The sequence below is a fragment of the Peromyscus maniculatus genome, chromosome 22, assembly GCF_049852395.1.
Source record: "Peromyscus maniculatus bairdii isolate BWxNUB_F1_BW_parent chromosome 22, HU_Pman_BW_mat_3.1, whole genome shotgun sequence".
Taxonomy (NCBI): domain Eukaryota; kingdom Metazoa; phylum Chordata; class Mammalia; order Rodentia; family Cricetidae; genus Peromyscus; species Peromyscus maniculatus.
This window is the reverse complement of record NC_134873.1, coordinates 53,271,187-53,293,942: the sequence shown is the minus strand read 5'-3', so window position 1 is coordinate 53,293,942 and position 22,756 is coordinate 53,271,187. Positions and strand designations below refer to the sequence as shown.

Sequence of the window (22,756 nt, the reverse complement as noted above, 5' to 3'; positions counted from 1 at the left end):
GAGCCTCGCTGGGAACCCTTTCTGAGGGCCCTCCCTAGAAGATGTGGTGATGCCCATACTATGGATCTGAGTTTAGAAGTTCGTATTTATACAACTAGCAGTCTGAAGAACTGCCTGTAAGTGAAGCTGTACGTCTTCCGGCCCTGCTTCTCTGAAAGCACAGCCCTGACTAGCAGAGGACGCTGCTGTCACCACAGGCAGAGGACTCCATCCCTACACATTAAACACGAATCTAAACAACAGCAAAATAATCTACTTAAACATGGATTCAAATAACTCCAAAGAGATGTGCTCTTGGCCAAGAAGCACACGAAAAGATGCTTAAGTGCTGGAGAGATGATCAGTTCAGCAGTTAAAGCATGGCTGTTCTCCCAGAAAATGAAAGTTCAATCCCCACACCCAAAGGGTGGCTCAGACCCATCTGTGACTCTAGTTCCGGGGTTGGGGGGTGGATAGTGGTGGTGGTGGGTGTGGCACCCCTGCTGGCCTCTGTAGGCACTGCATGCCTGTGGTGCACAAATAACGTACATGTATGTGTATGTGTGTGTGACACCCCCCTGCTGGCTTCTGTGGGCACTGCATGCCTGTGGTGCACAGATCCACATACATGCAGGCAAAATACCCTAACATAAAAAATTTTTAAAAATTAAAAAATGCTCATTACCACTAATTATGGGGAAAGTGCGAAACAAACCCCCAGTGATAGGATAATCACAGCCATTAGGGTAGCTGTTACCAAAGAAAAGAAGACAGGAAGTGCTCCTGAGAACACAGAAGTATTCGAACTCTGTAACAATGGTAAGAAAATAAAATGGTGTAGCTGCTGTGGAAAACAGAGTGGCAGTTCCTAAAACAATTGGAAAGAATCACCACACGATTCAGCAATTCTATTTCCGGGTCTATGCTCCAAGTTCTGAAAAAGCTAAAATTGTCTGTTGTTGTTGTTTGTTTTTTGAGACAGGGACTCATCTTGTAGCCCTGGCTGTCCTCGAACTTATTTTATAGCCAAGGATGACCTTGAACACACTGTGATCTGCTTGCCTTGGCCCCAGGCTGCTGGGATTACAGGCATAAGGCACTATGCCCAGGAGAAAGCTGTGACTGAGTAAGTGTGTGGGTACCAGTGTTCATAGCAAGCCCCAAATGCCCATGGATGGGTCAACAGAAGAACAAACTGTAGTATGTATACACATACACAGATGAGGTATTGCTCACTTTCACAACGGAAGAAAGCTTGAGACATGCTACAGTGCGAACCTTGGGACATTAAGGTAAGTTAAACTACAGACAAATACTAGATGACTTCGTGATAGAAGGTACCATCAAGTCAAACCGCTGAGAGCCTGCAGGAACTTCACTGCAGAGAGACAGAAAGTCCCTAGGACTAAATGTGGTGGCGTCAGTTGTACAACAGCGGAAATACACTTAATGCCACAGAATAACTTATTTATAAATAATGTCAGTGGTGCATTTTAGGTTCTGTATATTTTACCAACTGAAAAACAAATATATATAAACCTAGGAATGCTTCAGAATATGGTAATAATCTGCACACAGACATTTAATCATGGCCAACATATTGTTTGTTTGTTTGTTTGTTTGTTTGTTTGTTTGTTTGAGACAGGGTTTCTCTGTGTAGACCTAACAGTCCTGGACTAGCTCTGCTTGCCTCTGCCTCTAGAGTCCTGCTTCATCACACCAAGCTCACAGACATTTTGTTTTGTTTTGGTTTGGTTTTTCGAGACAGGATTTCTCTGTGTTGCTTTGCGCCTTTCCTGGAACTCACTCTGTAGCCCAGGCTGGCCTGGAATTCACAGAGATCTGCCTGGCTCTGCCTCCCGAGTAATGGGATTAAAGGCGTGCGCTACCGCCGCCGCACGGGCACGGACAACATTCTTTATTCAACAGACAAATACCCTGCTAGGAAACAAGATGACGCTATTTCGTTACTTTGTGTGAGTCAGTCCACCAGCTGTTGGTGTAATTCAGACCAAACAGTATTCGAAGTCTATGCCTGTGCTCTCAATCAGAAAGGAATCATTTAGACATTAATTATGAGACAAAGCTGTAAAATGATTGTCCAGCCAATCATTTCCACGTCACCTTACTAAGCTTACAAACATTCGGCTTCACTATAGACTCATATAATAAACATGTAGCAGTAAAGAAACTAATTTTACTTTATACTTTAATAGATTATACTTTGTTTTATAGTTATATTTTTTAAAGACCTGTGCAACCTTTTTACTGTGGTCAAATACATACAACATAAAAATCATTTTTGTCATTAAAAACAGGCAAAAGAGAAATGGATTACCCAACTTTTTCCTACTAATAAATGTTTTGCTTCTAGTACTTATGTTGCTCTGTACTTTCTTTATGGCAAATGCTAGCTAAGAAAACAGCTTAAAAAATTCTTCAAGTGGGATCAGACCACAGGAAATGTTGGATTGCAAATTATCTAAAGCCTGTGGAAACACTCAGTTCTATGGACATTTAAAGGAAAACAATATCGCATTGCATGTGGCAATATATCCGTTTCTCAATTTGCTGGGTTTTGCCCAATACAAGGAAATTATGTGTAAACTAATTCCAGTTTAAAAATTCTCCACGATTAGCAGCTACATGAAGTGAAATCCTCTCCAACCCCAATTCTTTGATGACTCAGCAGCCGACTTTGCACGCAGACTTGGGCCTATGATGCTCTTTCCTATTCATTACAACTGGGATCCTTCCCATCTCCCAAGCTGGCTCCAGCTGCCCTAGAGCCCAGGGACAGGAAGACTGAGACCTCACACAGTGAGAAGCATGTTAAGATTTCACTTCCTTTAGAACCCCCGAATCCACGAGCCTGTCTGGCCCGAACAGTCTCAGATTAAATAAAGAGGAGTGAGGTCACGTAGGAGTCAGGGGTCAGGGGTCAGGGCCAGGACAGGAGCCACCTCTGGCCACACAGGTGGCAAAGGGTTCCTTAGCTCCTCCCCACTCCCACCTCTTCTCAACTGTCAACCACAAATCATGCTAATTCCCAGCAAGCTTTGCTTATCTCCACTAAAGAAAGTCAATCTGGGCAGTGGTGCCGCACACCTTTAATCCCAGCACTTGGGAGGCAGAAGCAGGCAAATCTCTGTGAGTTTGAGGCCAGCTTGGTCTACAGAGAGAGTTCCAGGACAACCAAGGCTACACAGAGAAACCCTGTCTTGAAAAACCAATTAAAAAAAAAAAAAAAGAAAGTCAAATATAAAAGTTTGTAGCTGTGAAGTTCCTTAAAGAAAAAAGAAAAAAGCTAAGGTCACAGTGAAAAGGTGATTATAAGCAGAAACATAGGCCCTACATGTATATATAAAACTGGACATCTTGTCACCAAATGAAGCTTCCAGTACTGGGAACCGGGTACATCTAATTGAGTTGTTGGCCAAAGGAGTCCATAGGAATCCCCAAACAACCTAGGCTGTTGCCAAGACAATAACTTGCTCTTCACAAACTGACAGCAAGGCTGTTGCTGAAGACAGCATCTACACAACTCACTGAACAGGGAGAAACCAAGCCGGTGCCTACACAGAGCCTTCACCCCTAAGGGCTAGCATCTTTGGTACAGGAAGGTACTGTGCACACTACCAAAGGAGAAAGGTAAACATCAACTCATCAACTCAGCTACAGACCCTTCTACCTACAATGCTGCCCTGACCGTAAGACGTGCGAGGGCCATGGTGGCACAAAGCTTGTGGGAGTCACCAACCACATCTGACGTGACTGAAGGCCACTTCAGGGGATGAAACTCACACCTGACACTGCTTGCGTGACCAAGGACATCAGGCTATCCTAGCCCAAGGACCATGATAAAACCAAATTCTACTGTTGTACTAGAAGAAAGCAGCACAAAAAATGACTTCTAATGACATTCTGCCACACTCATATCATAATCAGTGCCTTGCTCAGCCATCCTCAGAGAAGCTTCCTCCCGAGCAGATGGGAACAAATACAGAGACCCACAGCCAGACATTATGCACAGAGTGAGAGACCTTGGAACACTCAGCCCTAAACAGGCTGTCTCCATCAAATCCCTCCCCTCAAGGCTCAGGGAACCCTGTGGAAGAGGAGGCAGAAAATGTGTAAAAGAGTGTAAAGAGCCAGAGGGATGGGGGACACCAAGGAAACAAGGCCCGCTAAATCAACAAGATCTGCACACACAGGAACTCAGAGACTGAGGCAGCATGCACAGGGCCTGCCCTGGTCTGCACCAGATGGGATCCTAGAGCTGAAAGAAGTGGACACATTCCCCCCATCCCTAACCCAGAATCTATCTCCAATTGATAACCACTTGTAAATGAAAGTTGAGTTTTCTCTAAGGGAGTCTACAATTGCTGTTCTTGGTTGTCATTTTGACTATAACTGGAATTATCTAAAATGAAGTGGCTGGATATACTTGTGAGAGATTTTTGTCTTAATTAATTGAATCATTTGAAGTGGGAAGACCCACTTTTGGTCCAGATCTTTTGAGGTCGGAGGATCCACCTTTAATCTGGCTGTACCTTCTGCTGGCAGCCTGGATAAAGGACACTGAAGAAGGAAGTAGCTCTCTCTTTGCCTGCTTGTTCTAGTTCTTGCTGGCAAGTTCAGTCCTTCACTGACATTACAGCCTACTTCTTCAGGGTTCCAGCATATCCTGAAGACCAGCTGAGACATCAAGCTTCATGCACTGAACAACTACTGGGATTCTTGGACTTTTCATTGGTAGACAGCCATTGTTGGAATAGCTGGACCACAGCCTGTACGCCATTTGAATAAATCACCTTTCTCTCTACATACAGATTCATTCTATCCGTTCTGTCCCTCTAGAGAATGCTGACAAACAGAGTCTCACTGGAGAAACAAACTACTTTTAAGGGTAGACTACACACACACAGCAGTAGACAGCCAAGAGAATACAAAGAGAACGGCATCTTTGGAGGTTCTCAGTCTCATGATGGCGTGTCAGAGCTTCTATTTAATTAATTAATTAATTAATTAATTAATTTATTTTATCTCTTAAGATATTTTTAATTTATTTCGTGCGGTGTGTATGTGTGTGAGTGCATGCGTGCATGTGTGAGTGTCTCCCTTTTTATCCTAATTTGCATACATATTACGGCTTCCAGTTTTGTGGTTTTATAGGATTCCTGAGTGGCTCTCTGTGTCTCTGTTTCTTATGTCTTTTCTTGAACTCTTTTCCTTCTGTTTGTTTGTGATGTCCTATTCTGATGTGTTAGTTTTTGTTTTGTTTTGTATTATTATTATTTTTTAATTATTATTCCTTAGAAGCCTGTTTATTTTCTACTAAGGAACAGAAAAAGGGTGAATCTAGATGGAGGGGAAGGTAGAGAGGAAGTGAGGGGGTAGACAAAGGGAACCCTAATTGGACTATACTGTAGGAGAAAAAAGTCTATTTTCAGTAAAAAGAAAAAATAAAACAAAACCTAATGGTGCTGTATGGTTGTCTACAGAAGGCTGGAAGACCCAGGTATCCACCTGTGACTCTAGGTTCTCTTCATTTCGAGTGTTCTGTGTAGTAAGCACAGTCACTTTTGTGTCTGGGCAGATGGCTCAGTTGGTGTGGTGCATACCAAGAAAGCCTGAGGACCGGAAGTTCAGATCCCCAGCACCCATTTAAATGCTGTGTCCAGGGCATGCACCTGCAGTCAGTCCTAGTGCTGGGAAGGCAGACGGGAGAATCTCTGAGGCTCTGAGGCTCCCTGGCTACCCAGCTACTATTGAGGAGCTCCGGGTTCAGCAAGAGACCCTATCTCAAAAGTATTAAATAAGGTGAAGGATAATTAGGAAGACACCCCATAGTGACCTTTGGCTTCCTTGTACCCACAGGCACATACATATGAACACGTGTATACGTGTGTGTGTGTGTGTGTGCGCGTGCACACACACACACACACACACACACACACACACACACACACACACACACAGCAATAATAGTTCATGCTTGCTTTTAGTCCCAGGGCTCAGAAGGCAAAGTTGGGTGGACCTCTGTCTCAAAATAAAAGAAAATAAGTTACATTTTACTAAAAAGAAGAAATCACTGGATAAATTAAGTCAGCCTGATCTGTATCCAGCCAGCTCTGGAAAAGCAATTGTCTTGGAAAGAAGGCACCGATCCCTAAGGCTCTGCATGCTTGAAATGTAACAAATGATACCTGGTCCTTGGATTTGGCTCAGCACCAGCGATGGTCTGGGTTAATCACGGAAAACAAAGATACTTCATATTTAATTGTTTTTCTTGGCTAAGATCAGTTCCCAGTAACTCAGAATGAGTTTCAGGACAGCCAGGGATACACAAAGAAACCTTGTCTCCAAAACAAAACAAGACAAACAAACAAACACACAAATGAAAAAGCCAGCCGAGAGATCTCTCCTCTCCAACAGTCTTCCTTTGGATGAAGCTCAATGATATTACTGTGCATTAAATTCCATGGAGACTGACACAGCCAGATGAAGACAAATCCCAGGGCTGAGTTAACTTCCACTAAGAGCAGAAAGAATTATGCTTTTCATATTAATTTTAAAAATGAATTCATCACCCAAATACTATTTGACGTGTTTGCCCTGCTAGCAGGCTTCTAAAGTAGGTTGCTGGCAGGAATGTATCTCACCGGGCCTTAGCCGGAACCCTGGGTCTCTCAAGACTTCTCTGGATGCAAAGCTCTAAGCTCATAGAAAGGAGGGGCTGCAAACCTCCAGACGACCGAAAACAGTCTCCAAAATGTTGACTCGGGAAAGCCTGTGTGCCTGCATCCTCGGAAGGTCTGCGAACTTCCACTCACCTCAATGAATCGCATGTGATTGGTATGCTTATTAGGTCCAATAAGGAGGTTCCTCCACCCAGCTCCCAAAAGTGAGCAATGTCTTTTGGCTGAAAGAAAATAGAGGGTTTAAAAAATATTCAATTTCCAACTTTTGAGTGGTTTTTATATTAGCACCTATCAGTAATAATTATAGATATAAAATATTCACCCCTTGACTGATCCTTTCTTTTTATATGAAACTTTTGCCTTCCTTTATTCTATACCTTGAAATGCATCAAATGCATTCTATGAAAAAAGGTAAACCATCAGGAATAAATGTTTTCTCCTCCCAACTTTATAAATATTAATAGCACATGAAATAGATACTTAAGTAAAATTTAAGCATAATTAATCAGTTTAACACATTTGGGATTCTAGATAAACATAAAGCAGTGGAATAGAACATTATGATTTAGAATACAGATGCTCACAAACGAACAAGTTGTACAGGTTAAGACCTGAGAAATAGCCGGGCGGTGGTGGTGGCGGCGGCGGCGGCGGCGGCGCACGCCTTTAATCCCAGCACTCGGGAGGCAGAGGCAGGCAGATCTCTGTGAGTTCGAGGCCAGCCTGGTCTCCAAAGCGAGTTCCAGGAAAGGCGCAAAGCTACACAGAGAAACCCTGTCTTGAAAAACCAAAAAAAAAAAAAAAAAAAAAAAAAAAAAAAAAAAAAAAAAAAAAAAAAGACCTGAGAAACGGGGACACAGCAGATACAGTCTAGGCCCGAGGAACGTGACACGCTGCCATTGGTAACGACAAGCGTGGGCAGGAGACTGGGATAAGGCCAGCCATGCTTTTCAGTTTGGAGAACCCTGTAGCTAAGAGGGCCCGACAGGGCCAGGCAGCCGTGTGGTTTGGAACAGTCTGATCTGAGAGCAGCGTCCAGGACTGCTCGATGGGGCGCTTCTCCTGCTCTCAACTTCTGGGCTGATGCTCAAGAGTCTTTGTCTGGACAGGGAGCTGACAAAGGCTTCCATCTAGAACGCATAACGAAGCCTTTAACCCGACAAAGTGTGAAACTTTGGGAATAAATATAGAAAACCCCCATGCCATGGCCCAGTTAGAGGAAAAGCAGGTGAAAACCAGTCACGTGGGTCTCACATACCTGCTGTCATGAACTTGAATGGGCAGAAGGTAGTCAAGTAAGTTTCAGATGAACATACACTATTTTCCTTTTAGGGGACACATTCTTAGAACCTCTAAAATCACTTTACTGTTGTTGATACTTGAATCACTAATGTTTGTGGAATGAATCATTTTTCACTGGAAAATCTTCCTGGCTTCACAATGTGACAAAGGAGCTTTTACAGCCCTTCTCGAAAGCCAAGCTTGTGAGAGCTCCAAGTTTCCCATAAAAAGGGTAACTCACACCATACACCACATGAATCATAAAAACGAAGCTCTTCTGCATCTCAGTATGTTTTCTTTGCTTTTTAATTTCTCAGTTTTAATAAGTGACTTTCATTGGTGGATCCAGGAAGCAATAATTGGCAGTTTCAATTCCTGACACATTTGTATCTGTCATATAATTCTCTGTCTGTCTGTCTGTCTGTCTCTCTCTCTCTCTCTTCCTTTTTTGAGACAGGGTCTCACCATGCAGTCCTGGCTGGATTGGAACTTGCTACACAGACGTGGCTGACTTTGAACTCACAAAGATCCACGTGCTTCCACTTCCTGGGTACCGAGATCATGGGTATGTGCTACCATGCTTGGCCATACAATTCTTTAATACACGGTCTAATGAGCAAACATTTGAACTAGATCATTTCTACACAAATGTGCCTCTGTGTGGGAACAGTAGGACCTTCTGTTCTAGACCGTTCTTCCACAGACCTAAGTTTAAGAAATGACCCCCTTTTGCTATGAGATTTCCAAAAGCAATTCCGCTTAGGAATTTCTGTCCCACCAGTTCACTACTCTATGCGGAACAGTTTCTGAACAGACACTGTACAGAACAGGTGAGAACAGGGTTAGCCTCTAGGCCTGTGGTCTCCAACAGTACTATCAACATTTAAATTTTTTTTTCCTCCTAAAATGCTATGGATTGAACTCAGGGACTAAAGAATGCTAGTCAAATCCTCTAACACTGGGCTACATTCCCAGTGCTATATTTTTTAAAAAACACTAGCAATTTAGATTTTGAACAGTATATTTCCCAAATATTCCACAGTTCAAGCCCCCTATTTTTAGAAGATTTTTAGAGAAATCAAAAGTAACTCCTAAAATGGATATGGTGATTCATTCACACCTGTAATACCAGCCCCCAGGAGGTTTAAGGCAGGAGGATTGTGAGTTCAAGGCCACTTAGGAGTGAACAGAGAGCACCAGATATAAGAAAAATCTGTCTTTGAAATGAAACCGAACCACCAGGGTGCTGGAGAGAGGGCTTGGTGATTAAAAGCGCTTGTTGCTCTGCAGAGAACCCTACTTGTTCCCAGCAACAGCATCAGGCAGCCCTCAACTGCCTATGGCTCCGGCTCTAGGCACCCAATGCCCTCTTCTGGTTTCTGTGGGCACCTGACGCATGTGCAAATAAACCCACTCAAAGATATGCATGCAAACACATAATTAAAAAGAAACACCTTGGAGTTACTATATATATATAGTGTGTGTGTGTGTGTGTGTGTGTGTGTGTGTGTGTGTGTGTAGGAGGCAAATTCCATTAGAGATCATATGTGACCGAGTAAAACCTCCAATACCTGGAATGAGTTAGTTTTTGTTGAGGTGTTGGCCAAAGAGGTCCCATGACCCCCCGAACACCTCTCAAGCACCAAAGGCTACTGCCGATGCTATTGTTTACTGGATGGATGGAAAGGTCCTATTGCCCAAGACACCACTTATTTATGTCATCGGACATGGCGAAGCTGAGCTCCCTCCCGCACATCTACAAACTTCGTGTCTACTGATGAGCATTCACAGTGCTGGGAGGTACTCTGCACGCCACCAGAGGAGAAGAGAAATCATTAACATCGCCCAGCTACAAACTCTGCAACGGTGACCTGCCTGCAAGATAGACTGGTGCAAAACTGGTACCGAGGTTATGGGAGCAACCAAGCACTTTTTGATTGGATTTAGGGCCCATTCCATGCGATGGAACCCCATCTGACACTGTTTTTTTTTTTTTTTTTTTTTTTTTTGGTTTTTTCGAGACAGGGTTTCTCTGAGTAGCTTTGCGCCTTTCCTGGAGCTCACTTGGTAGCCCAGGCTGGCCTCGAACTCACAGAGATCCGCCTGGCTCTGCCTCCCGAGTGCTGGGATCAAAGGCGTGCGCCACCACCGCCCGGCCCCATCTGACTCTGTTAATGAGGCCAAGGACCTGAGACTAGACAGGTCATGGGCTTAGAGGAAAACCTACTATTCTTCTTCTTCTAAATGAACACAGCAATAAAATGACTCCTAATGACATATTGCTATACCCGAGTATCAGTGCATTGCTCAGATCTCATCAGAGAAGCTTCTTCTGGAAGGAGATGGTGATTAACACAGAGACCCACAGCTGGACAATGTGCAGATAGTGTGAGACCTTGGGGCATGCAGCTCTAAATGGGTTAAATCCCTCCTGTCAAGGCTCAGGGATCTTTGTGGAAGGGCGGGGGCGGGAGAAAGATGGTTAAGAGTCAGAAGTGGTGAATGACCCCATGGAAATAACGTCTTCCACACACAACAGGGCTGATACACACATATAAACTCACAGAGACCTTGACAGATGCACAAGGACTAGTCTAGATAAAATCCCGGCGTGGAGAAGGGGAAGCAGGCACCAAGTTCCTGACCAAGAAACTATTTGGAATTGATAGCTGATGGGAGAGGGGAAATCAGTTTTCCCCAGTGGGGAAACCCGGGTATTAACAACCACACTCAAAGGCAGGCCTCATGTTCAGAGTAACCCGTTGACAGATACAAAATGATCCCATGCGTTTCCTTTCTGTGTGCCTTTTCTCGTTATTGTTTGGTGTTTTTTCTTCTTTCCTCTGCTTTGTTTGGTTTGCTTGGGTTCCCCACCCACTTTGAGAGAGAAGAATATGAAGGCGGTGAGTATCCAGTGGAAAGGATAGGGAGGATTTGGAGGAGTGGGAATGTTCAAAATATATTGTACGACAAATCTAAAAAAGAATTTAAAATTACAAGAATGGAGAGACAGTAATAATGTTATTTTCATTTGAAAGATAGAAAAAGTCTCATCTATAGAATTATAAGTAGGCAAAAAACCCTATACCATTAAGTTACAAAGAAATCTTATTTCATGCTGGGCCTGGTGTCATATACTTTTCATTTCAATAATACCCAGAAGGCTAAGACAGGAGGATTGCAAATCTGGAATACAGAATGAGTTTCAGGAGATACATAAGATCTAGTCTTAAAACAAACAAACAAACAACAACAACAAAAAAAAACCCATGTGGTGCATGCCTTTAATCCCAGCACTTTGGGAGGCAGAGCCAGACAGATCTCAGTGAGTTCAAGGCCAGCCTGGGATACAGAGTGAATTCCAGGACAGCCAGGGCTACACAGAGAAAAACAAACCAAAACAAAACAAAAAAGGCATAAGTACAAAAGTTGCAAATAAACCTTTTTCAACACTTTAGGATACAACAGAGAAAGCGAAATGTTTTCACAGATTAGGCGAGCTTCACATCAGTGGATCCTCATGTGACACTTAACAGTACATGTCTATGACATGCATCATTGGTATGTTTACTGTGTGTAGATAACAAAGAGCCATCTCAGCATGAAGGCTTCCCACCGAAGGCATGAGACATGGCTTTAAAAAGACTCACTGTGTTATGCCCCTTCGTTCTTCTTCCATATGTGTATTCCAAAGCTAAGGTTGGCTTTGCCGGCTCATCCCTATACAACAAAGGCGGAATTGTTTATTATCATGATGGCGGAACCGGTTTCTTATGCTATAGTCCTGCCATTTTTACTTCTTCTTTTTTTTTTTTTTTTTTTTTTTTTTTTTTTTTTTTTTTTTTTTTTTTTGGTTTTTCGAGACAGGGTTTCTCTGTGTAGCTTTGCGCCTTTCCTGGGACTCACTTGGTAGCCCAGGCTGGCCTCGAACTCACAGAGATCCACCAGCCTCTGCCTCCCGAGTGCTGGGATTAAAGGCGTGCGCCACCACCGCCCGGCCCATTTTTACTTCTTCTTAAACACTTTATTAGTAAGGAGGCTACCTTGAATACCAGCACTGAGGTAAAGTTAAGAAGATTATTATTATTCCACAAGACCCAAATAAGCCCTTCAACACCATCTGAGAGGTTTTAGTGGCAGGTGCAGCAGTGAGTAATGATGCCTAAATAGAAGGGTACCCAGGCAGGGTGGAAAGTAGCAGGCTGGCAGCATCAAGGGCCATACTGGGTCACCAGCTCTCTGAATCCAGGCCGTGGGGAAATGCTGACTTGTTGGCTCAGCCTCGATGTGGGAGCTGAAAACCTAATTCCTGTCAACTAGTAAGGACATCAAGGGAAGACTTTCATGTAGTTTTTTTGTTTCACATCTCAGCCCAAATATGAAAGTTGAAAAAAATTATATGAACAAGGGCATACAATCAACAAACAACTTGGAAAATATTCAAATGATTATGAATTGTTCATGCAAGTTTAAATTGTTTAGTAAGCAACAATACGGTATACATTCATTTTTCATGTGGTAAGAAATACACGAAGTACATTTACTGGTATAACCATTTCAAGTGTGCAGTTCATAGTATGAAGTATATTCATTCACATGGCTGGGCAATCAATCCTCACGACTTCTCAACGTGTAAAACCGCAACTCCATATGCGTTAAGCGACTTCCCATGTCCCTTCTGCCCACCCCCTGGCCACTGCCCCTCTCCGTTCAGCTCCTGTGGGACTAACTGCTCTGAGTACCTCATACAAAAGGAAGGGGACAGTTTGTCTATTTCGTGACTGGCTCATTGCACTTAGCATCGTATCTCCAAGTTCACCTACGTTGTTGACTATGACAGAATTTATTTCCTTTTTTATAAATTAAAGATTTACTTATTTTATGTGGATGAGTGAGTGTGGGCCTGCCTGCATGTATATGCACCATGAACATGTCAGGTGCCTGTGGAAGCCAGAGGAGCTGGATTCCTTGGAGTCACAGATAGCTGTGAGCCGCCATGTGGGTGCCAGGAACCAACCCTGGGTTCTCTGCAAGAGCAGCGAGTGCTGTTCAGTGCTGGATTTCTTTCCTTTTTGAGGCTGAATAATATTGTATTTAGTTTTAACTTGAAGAACAAAAACCACAAGTTTAAAACTTGTGATTTGTATATTTCTATGTGTTGAATATTTTGAACTTCATTTTGGCAGATATCAATTCCCAAGATACATACCAAATACTATTTGGATATATTTCCTTAAAGATATAACTCTTTTAGGAAGCAAGATGCTTCCCCTAAGATAAAATGTCTAACACAGTTAACCCACAATTTGAAATATCATCATCCTCTATCTGGGTCTACTTCCAGAGAGCTGAAATGAACAATTTTAATTCACTATTGCAGTTTATATCAGTTTATCTTAAACTAATGTTACATTGGATGATTTATTATAAAAACCACCTATTACAATCATTGTTCATACAGGCATAGATTAGGCACAATAAAAAGAATTTAAATACCAAAGCAGGATAACCTAGAACAACATCAGCACTGTTAGAGGCTGGGTAATTATGGCAACATTTCTCCTTCAAAAAGGAAATCTAGTATCAACCCCACATTTTTTTGGGTTTTCTTAGTCTTATCTTTAAAGGTGCTCTTAAAGGTTGTATTCAAGATTGAGAATATCTTTAAAGGTTGTAATCAAGATTGAGAATTAAATATTTTGAATCTCAAAATTATTCTCCTTCCATACCTTTTGGGGCTAACTTGCTCTGTTGTAGCTGGAATAGGCATGAATGCTGTCTAATCAAGGTTGACATAACACTTACCTGTCAAGACACCTTAGAATAATAGTAGTCTTTCCCTAGAAATTAAAAAGAAAGAATACTGTGTTAATGTCACCCACATGTAAAATTTTATTAGTGTTCGTGACTGTAGCCCAAAATAGCTTTTTAAATCATTTGAGTGATAAATTACCTGGAAACTAAAAACTAAGAACTTTCAGAATTACTTGAAAGTTTGATAAGTGGGAAAAGTGAACTGTCAACTTTCCATCACAATGTAACTACACTGCTATTATTGTAATTATGAAGTCCCACAGACGACAAATCTTAGCTAATCACAGCTCACCTTAGTGGTCACCTGACAGCTGTCTTCAACTTTCTCTTTACTCAGCAAGGCTAATTACTGGCTAGGCTGATTGGTGTATTCTAAAATGTTTCCCTCCCAACTGTTCAAGTGGAAACAAAGGGAAAGATAACACACAAATAAAAGATGTGCTGTAGAGAGGTTCAAAGCTGACAGCTCACACTCTGCTGAAGTACTTTCTTTTAATTCTAGAGGATGTATTCTTCCCAACTTCCTTCTTAGAAGTCAAGAAATAAAGGTTCTAGCCACTACACGAAACTTAACCCACATCCTACCCAGAAACAGTTCAATGAAAATGACTGAATGACTCCTTGCAAAGAAGGATGTGGAAGCCTCCTGCAGGAAGTCTCTGGGCCGCAAGGAAGAGCTTGGAAAACCCTATGTTGCCAAAAAGACAGAATATTTTACTATATTTCTGTCTGCCTGCCTGCCTGCCTGTCTGTCCGTCCATCCGTCCATCCATCCATCCATCCATCCATCTATCATCTGTCTGTCTATCTATCTATCTGTCTGTCTATCTATCTATCTATCTATCTATTATCTATCTATTTCTAAAAAGGCTACATTTTTATTTTATTTTATTTTTTAACCAAAAGGATGGTAATAAATCACTCCGGGTTCTATGTACAGTCAGACTGAATGAACTCTCTGTAACTAGGTAACTGGAATGCTATAAGACAACACGCGCTGCTGAAGGATGCCTGGTGCCATACCACACTTAACACAGACACCCGGATGGACCAAACAAATCGATAAGGCAATCCACACAAGGAATATACAGCTGTTAGGTATGGCAATGTAGGAATACATTTACATGATAAGAGGTCAGCTTTGAAATGCCTTTTCCTGCGTCCTTTATGCACGTATGTATCTATCTACACATGTACACATGCACACATTGATGGGCATAACTATGTCAAGAGTATTTCTAATGGACAGGTCTGCAGTTTTCTTGTGTCTCTGCTACATGTCACTTCCACGGTTTTATCTTGAATCCTTTCACACCGAGGAACGGCACGACTTCCAAATCACAGATGCAGAAGCATATTCTCCAGCCACTTCTCCAGGAATCCCAACAGTCTCCTTCACCTCAGGAAAAGTCTTGAAAACCTGCTGACCCTGACGTTTGTCCTCTGCCAGTCCCTTCCGACCTTCAACACCCTCTTTTCCCATCGAAAAGCCAGCAGTTTATCTCCACAGTCATCCTTGCAAATCAATGCCACCCTAGGCTTCCTCATCTGCAAAAACCTGTTCTAGAGAAACTCAACTACCTCTCCCCGCAACCCCCAAACCCCTGGTGTCTGCACCCCTACACAGGAGTGATGGGACATCCAGTGCTCCTCAGGACAGCATCACCTTACTCTCCATCATGGCAACAGTGACCTACTTCATTCTTTCCTACTTCCACCCATTGCTCTGCATCCTAAGGACACGCACGACCCCCAGCATCCGAACTGATGTGTTTTCACTATTGCTTGCTCTTCAAGATAATAGCCCTCATCTCATAGATGCTGATATGGCTTGAATACGATATATCCCTCCTAGCCTCGAGTGTTGGATGCTTGGTTACCAACTGAAGAGTCCTGGGGAAATGACTGCATCTTGAGGGCCTTGACCTACCGGATGGATTTATCCCTTGATGGACGCCTAACACAATGGCAACATTAAGAGGTCGTGACAAGCAGGAGTCAGGGCCTAGCTGGCGAAGTAGACCCTGGGAGTGTTCAAGTGCTCCTTCGGTCCTTCCTGTATTGCTTTGCTCTACTTCCTGGTTGCCATGACATGAGCAGCTTTGCTCTACTGTGCCCTCCCACCATGATGACTGAACCCTGACACAGGAGCCCAAAGGAGGAAATCTTCCCTCCCTTAAGCTGTTCCTGTTAGGGATTTGATCACAGTAGAAGAAAGAAGTCGACATGGAGGCTCTCAGGGTCTCTCCGTCTCTGGCTGGGCTGGGTCCCTCTTGGTTTTCACCCCGGTGTCTGTCTCATGGCATTGCCGTGATGTTGTATGAGCATTACCGCCACGTCCCTTCACAGGAGAGGCGGTGCCCTTGACTCCTGCTGCTGCCATGCCCAGGACAGCTGGTGAATGGGAGATGCCAACAGCCAGCCACTGTGTGCAGGAATAGGAGGCAGGAAGGAGAACAAGGAGGCACCCAAGGAGAAAGGCTGAGCACTATTAGTTGCACAAGAGAAGCACTGATTTCTTCTCTTTATCCTTCAACGTCAATTAATGCTCTGAATCAATTCCAGAACCAGGCATTTATTCACAGAACACTACCTGTAAACGTTCTGGCTTCTTGAGGTGCTCCTAAGTCTCCAAGAGAAAATCTGGTTGAAATTTATGGTAGTAGAAATGAACAAACACTGGGTTACACAGGCCACTTACTGCTACCGCAAAAAAAGAGTGATTTCACAAACATCAAACCCTGAACCAAAACAGGCTGTCACAGTCTAAAGAAGTCAAGAACAATAGCTACCTGGAGGGATGAGTAGAGACAGGTGAGTAGGTGTTCAGTGTGGGAGTGAGCACGCCTGGCTAGAGTCAGCAGCATTAGCAAAAGCCCTTCAGGGATACTCTTTATTCAGAATATATTATGTAACAACAATTTATCTGGTCCACAAGACTAGTACCAGTCATTATATATGTGTGTATATGTGTCTAACAGGAAACTGTTGACATATTAGACCCAATATGAAAACCACTCTCCTTTCTGGTATAGCAATTCCAGCCCTTGGGAAGTTAAAGCATGTTTGAGGCTAGCCTAGGCTACATGTAGTGAGACAGTCTCCAAAAAACATTTTTTAGATGAAAAAAAAAAATACTAAAAAGAAAGAAAATTACTCTATTCCCAATGGCAAACCCATGTTCATATAGTATACTGGGTTAAAAACTGTAAGCATAAATAATACCTATAACAATTTTATTCATGTGTCATGCATGTGTTTGTGTGTGCATGTGTGTGTGAAAGTCAAAGGTTGACATCAGGTGTTTCGCTCAATCACTCTGTACCTTGTTTGTTTCTTTTGTTTTTGTTTTTGTTTTTGTTTTTCGAGACAAGGTTTCTCTGTGTAGTTTTGGTGCCTGTCCTGGATCTTGCTCTGTAGACCAGGCTGGCCTTGAACTCACAGAGATCTGCCTGGCTCTGCCTCCTGAGTGCTGGGATTAAAGGCCTGCGCCACCACCACCCGGCTGCACCTTGGTTTTTGAGTCTCTCATTGGACCTGGAGCTCATGAACAGGACTGGGCTGGTCAAGCTTCAGGGACCCCACCTATCTCTGCTCTACCCAGCCCATAGACACATCCTAGCTTCTACATGGATGCTGGGTACCTGAATTCAGACCAAGTACCCTACCAACTGAGACATTGCCCTAGCCCATGAAATTTCTATGCTAAAGAATTAAATTCAGATCTAAATTAAAATGTGCAGGGAGGGAGCTGATAAGAAAACATTGGAAAGTACAGAAGTTAAAAATAAAATGAAATACAATGATTAAACATTTAGTGTCCATAAATTATTTATCTTTGCACATTAATATAAAAGATCAAGTTATTTATAAATTTATATCCAGCTTATTTCAATTCACATTATTTTCTTCCAAAACTCCTAGCTTTTTTCTTTTAAACTTGATTTTACTTTCATTTATTCATTTGTATGTGTATGGGTGTTTTGCCTGTGTGTAGGTCTGTGCACAATGTGCATGCCCTGGTACCTAAGGAGGCCAGAAGAGGGTGTCTGATCCCTTGGGACTGGAAGAAGAGCCAGTTGTGAGCCGTCATTGGGTGCTTGGACTCAGACCCAGGTCCTCTGGAAGAGCAGCCAGTGCTCTACACTGTTGAGCCATCTCTCCAGCCCCCACTTTTTTCTTGTTATGTAATTATTTACGCCATTAAATATGATTTTTAATATTAGTAAAGATAAAATCCCCAAACGAGGCTATCCAGTGTTCTGGAGGTATTTCTGAGGAGATGCTGAGACATGAGGTGTACCCAGGTTGCCCACTGAACACATAGCCTCACTGGTTCAGAACTTCATTTCTGGAAGCTTCCTATTTTTCAGTGCCTTTATGTGGAAGCATGAAACTCGGAGAATGAATAGTAATTCGAACTCCAAATAGCACAGAGTATGATGCTACACGGATTCCAGTATCTGGCAGCTCACAAGCCTTGACCTTTCGTGGACAGTGGCGCTAGCAGGCCTGCCTTGCACACAGGATTCTGTGGTGGACGCGAAGCATCTGTTCTGCTGTGTGGCCACAACCCACATTTTCAGTACACTTAGTCAAGTGACCTTACAGAGAATGGGCACTACCACCTCATCTCCCCCACATTTTCCGAAACAAACTAAGTCTTTGATATGCATCATTAACACAATTCAATTATCCCTTCATAGAGATTCCTACAAGTGAAGTCACTGAGTCCATGGCGTGACTGTTGTTAGGATGCTGACTTACTGACTTAGGTGTTAACTCAGACATGTTAAGTGGATCCTGGCCTTTACATGCAATCAAAAAGAAGACCTGAATACTTCAAATTATCTTTCTTTTTTAAAAATTTATTTATTTTTATTTCACGTGCGTTCATGTTTTGCCTGCATGTATGTGTGTGTGAAGGTGTCAGATCCCCTGGAACTGGAGCTACAGGCAGTTATGAGTTGCCATGTGGGTGCTGGGAATTGAACCTGGGTCCTCTGGAAGAGTAGCCAGTGCTCTTAAACCACTGAGCCATCTCTCCAGCCCCACATACTTCAAATTATGAAATAAAAATAGTTAAGGGTCTTTCTAACGTTTTGTTCACGGTTATAACTTTTCCTAGGTCAGTGGCAAGCCCTTTCTAATTTATGCTAATTCAGAGTGGACTTTTGATCAAAGAGTTGAAAATCTGTCAATTTTACCAAAGTATTAAAGTAAAATTTGTCGATGATTGCTAAGTTATTTCAATAACCAGAAAACACTAAAGTCTTACCCCGTTTTTACTGCCAAGGAAGAAGACCGATTTTTCTCCGATCTCGGCCCCGTTCCCTTCACTGCCCTGGCTTGTCTTCTTCTCTACTTCAGCCTTTGCGATTTCCCAGAGAGTGTCACTGCACGAGACAGAGACAAACAAAAGCCAGAGAAACAGAAGGGCTTCTTAGCAATGGTCATTTCCAGCAGAGAAATTTTATTTCCATCAGGTTTATAAAATACTATTTGAGTCAATAACCAGGTGAAACCCTGAAGGATCTTTCTAGCACCCTTCACCTGGAAATGGTTCGTGAAGCAAACTGAAACGGATAAGCAGACTAGCCTCGCTTCCCTTCCACCGCTGTGATCAAACACGCCGACAAAGCAAGACTTGATCTGCCTCACAGTTCCAGGAGTCACGGTGGCCAGCAGGTAACTCAGGGCAGCAAGAGTGTGCCACAGCTAGTCACGCCCACAGTCCAGAGCAGAGAGAACGCAGGCACGCATCCGATTGCCCTTCTTGGGTAGACTAGCTGGCCAGGAAGCTCCAGCGGTCCTCCCGTCTTCAACCCCTCCCCAAAGTCCCGAGTTTCCAGGCACCTATCCTGCCCCTGGCTTTTTATCAACCTCTGATGCTCAGGCTTGAACATCAAGCACTGACTTGATCCACTGAGCCACCTTTCCAGTCCTAAGCAAATATTTGTTGAGGAACTAAAACATGCAAAACTCTGGGCTAATCCTCGGGCTCAAATCTGTTTCTTCATCTCTGGAGTGCCAATTAAAAAAGAAGAGAGGAGGAGGAGGAGGAGGAGGAGGAGGAGGAGGAGGAGGAGGAGGAGGAGGAGGAGGATCTGCTTTTGGGGCCATAGTAATTGTTACCAAGTCCCTGTTCATTTTGTTTTAGGCACTGGCCTTTTAAACTACAAAAGCCATTGATGGCCTATAATTATTACTAGACAAGAACCCGAAACAGGGCTGACGATATAGTTAAGTGGTAACGTGCCTGCCTAATATGCACGAGTCTGTGGGTTCAATTCCCAGAACCTCCAAACAAAACAGGAATGTTTTAATGATGTCAAAACAGGAAAACAAAGTCAAAATAGAAACCCCGAAAATGTTGCACTGAGCTATTTTATTTCATAGGCCAGCCCCCAGGAATTCTGTCTCCATCGGCTTGCTCTGTTTACACACCATCCCTTCAAAGTGTGATTGTGTTTCTCAAGTACCCAGTAAAAGGAAAGGGTTCTTCCATCGGCCTTGCCTCCACCAAAAAACAAAACAAAACAAAACAAAAAAAACACAAACAAACAAACAAAAAAACAACCCACTGTATCCATAGCTTCACTTCGTTAACCAATGAGAACGTGATGCAAAGCGTCCAGTCCTGAACTTCATAAACTCAACCGCCTCTGATCCAGAAGGGGGCGAAAGATCCCTGGCCCTCTCCCTGACTTCCTTGTAGGCCATTTGGAGGTCCAGACACTCTAAAGGGACCTTGTAGAGATGAAGAGTTCAAATGTACTTCACAAGCCATCAATACCTCCAACCCTCCACCTTCAAGGAGGCGCTGCACTTTCCTTATCGCAAGTAGAGAAGTCCTGCACTGTGAGGCAGGGGGCCCTGGGGAGGAGGCTTTGTGGTCCGGATCACCGCCGCCTACCCTCCAGCCTGCCAGGGCAAGTGGCACTCAAGAAACGTCTATGCAATCAGCGAATGGATGGAGTTGATGAGTTTTCCTAATCGCTGACTTTTGCACTTGTTTGTGACAGAATCCTCAAGCTCTAGGCCTGTCGGGGGAGCGGTGGCGCTGTTCTGCTGCGGTCCAAACCCACAGTCTCCCACCCACAGCGCCAGGGCTGGGTACCTCCGCGCCACCCTTGCGGGCCCCTTCTATGTCCAGGTGGGAAAGAAGGAAGGTCGTGAGCGGCCCGCGGGCCGGTGCAGCAATACCTGGGCATGGTGGCTGTGCAGCCCCAGATGTCCTGGGCTCCGCGTGGGAAACAGCCCTGACCCCGGAGGTCAGTAAGCTCCTAGTTGGGCCAGAGAATGCAGGCTCCTCAGTTGTCATGGCAGCGACGTCGTGGCGGGAGGGGGGGGATTGCGTGCCGAGGAGATGCCTCATGGGAAATGTAGTTCTCGACATTCTGTTTGCGTTTCACTTTTCAGCATCAACCCCTAGGATGCCAGAGGGAAGGTATGGTGAGCGTCCTTGTGCGTCTGGAATCAAAAGGTTAGGACCTGAAGGTTTTTGGGTATTTTGTTTTGTTTTGTTTTTCTTTCTTTCTTCTTCTTTTTTTAAGATTTATTTATTATGTATACAATATTCTGCCTGCATATATCCCTGCATGCCAGAAGAGGGCGCCAGATCCCATTACAGATGGTTGTGAGCCTCCATGCGGCATGTGGTTGCTGGGAATTGAACTCAGGTCCTTTGCAAGAGCAAGCAGTGCTCTTAACCTCGGAGCCATCTCTCCAGCCCTTGTTTTTATTTCTACTGAGTGCCAACTGTATGTCAGGGGCCTCTGCTCTCTCATCTTTAACTCCCCTCCTCCGACACATCGCCATGATTTGGGAATAGAAGCTGAAACAATGTTAAATTGTTATTCAGTAATTAATAATTATATAATAATAATCTAATAATAGAATAAAACAAATTCAGTAATTAAAATCAAAACAAGGCGTGCAACTTTCCCCCAGCTTTCTGAACGTTTGGCTGTACAATGTTTTAGGAAACAGTACACTATTTATTTATAAGTCAATGAAATGTGTGCCTCTCCTACATAATTAATTTACTTTATGAAGGTGGACTGTATTTGTTTGAACTTTGGGAGCTCTTTATAGGAACCCCTGTTTACAGGAATCCCCACAAAAAGTATATAGACTATTTCCATATACAAAGCCCTGTACTATAGAGTAAGAAATGAGATAAGAACTCAGCCTTTAAAACAGGTGTACACAGATAATTGTAATCATAATTCAATGTAAGCAAGCTATTGGAGAAGAGGTACAGAAATACCCATGCCTGAAGAACTAGTCGAAACATTTGTGGCAGGTTTGATATTTGGCTTGTTCTGAATGTTGAATAGATCCAGGCCTAAGATCCCTGAGTATTTGAAGGAAATTCTCTCCAAACCTCTGCCTTTGGGCCCAGTTTCTAAGGCATGGTGTTTAAGAAGATGGGATTTGAAGCAAGATGGACCTAGATTCAGTTCCTAGTATGAGGAGATTAAACTCCAGGCCTCCTGCAAGCCAGGCGGCGAGGGCTTTACCTGAGTCACACACCCTCAGTCCCGTTGACGGATTTGGGTGAAGAGACGTAAGGAGCATATCCCTGGAAATGAAGCAAGATGTTGGTAAAAGAAAAGCCTTTCATTTCAGATAAAGCCTTTGGGAGCTAAATCTGCTCAACAGTACGGTGCATCGTGGAACTAGGAAAGGCCACAGTTGCACCATGGGAAGGGGGTAAACCGAAAATCGTCCAGTGGAGGAAGGATGTTTCCAAAGATGATGGTATATCCCTCGCTGAACTGGCTTGTACATTCTGGTGCTAGCCAGCCTGTGGCTTGTAAACTACCATTGTTATTGTAATGACTTGGGTTCTGGGGCTTAGAGTCCCTGTGTGTGCTTTAGGAAGCCAGGTGAGTATTGATAACAACAGTGACAGCTTTTAGTAAGTCCTAGTGCGTCCCGGGCACATCACCACTAGCACTTCAAGACTATGA

The 22,756-nt window shown here is 43.4% G+C and overlaps 1 protein-coding gene across 1 annotated transcript in view; it reads right to left on the bottom strand.

Moving 5' to 3' along the window:
• Positions 1 to 21,251, bottom strand: part of Dync2li1 (dynein cytoplasmic 2 light intermediate chain 1) — a 36,215-nt gene extending 14,964 nt beyond the window's left edge. The window contains exons 1-5 of the mRNA XM_006986517.4: positions 20,985 to 21,251; positions 19,057 to 19,174; positions 13,770 to 13,804; positions 11,615 to 11,684; positions 6,816 to 6,904 (exon numbers count right to left, since the gene is read on the bottom strand). Of these exons, the coding sequence (XP_006986579.1) occupies positions 6,816 to 6,904; positions 11,615 to 11,684; positions 13,770 to 13,804; positions 19,057 to 19,174; positions 20,985 to 20,992 (320 nt within the window). The 5' untranslated portion in view covers positions 20,993 to 21,251. The remainder of the gene's footprint in view (positions 1 to 6,815; positions 6,905 to 11,614; positions 11,685 to 13,769; positions 13,805 to 19,056; positions 19,175 to 20,984) is intronic.
• Positions 21,252 to 22,756: the final 1,505 nt, after the last annotated feature.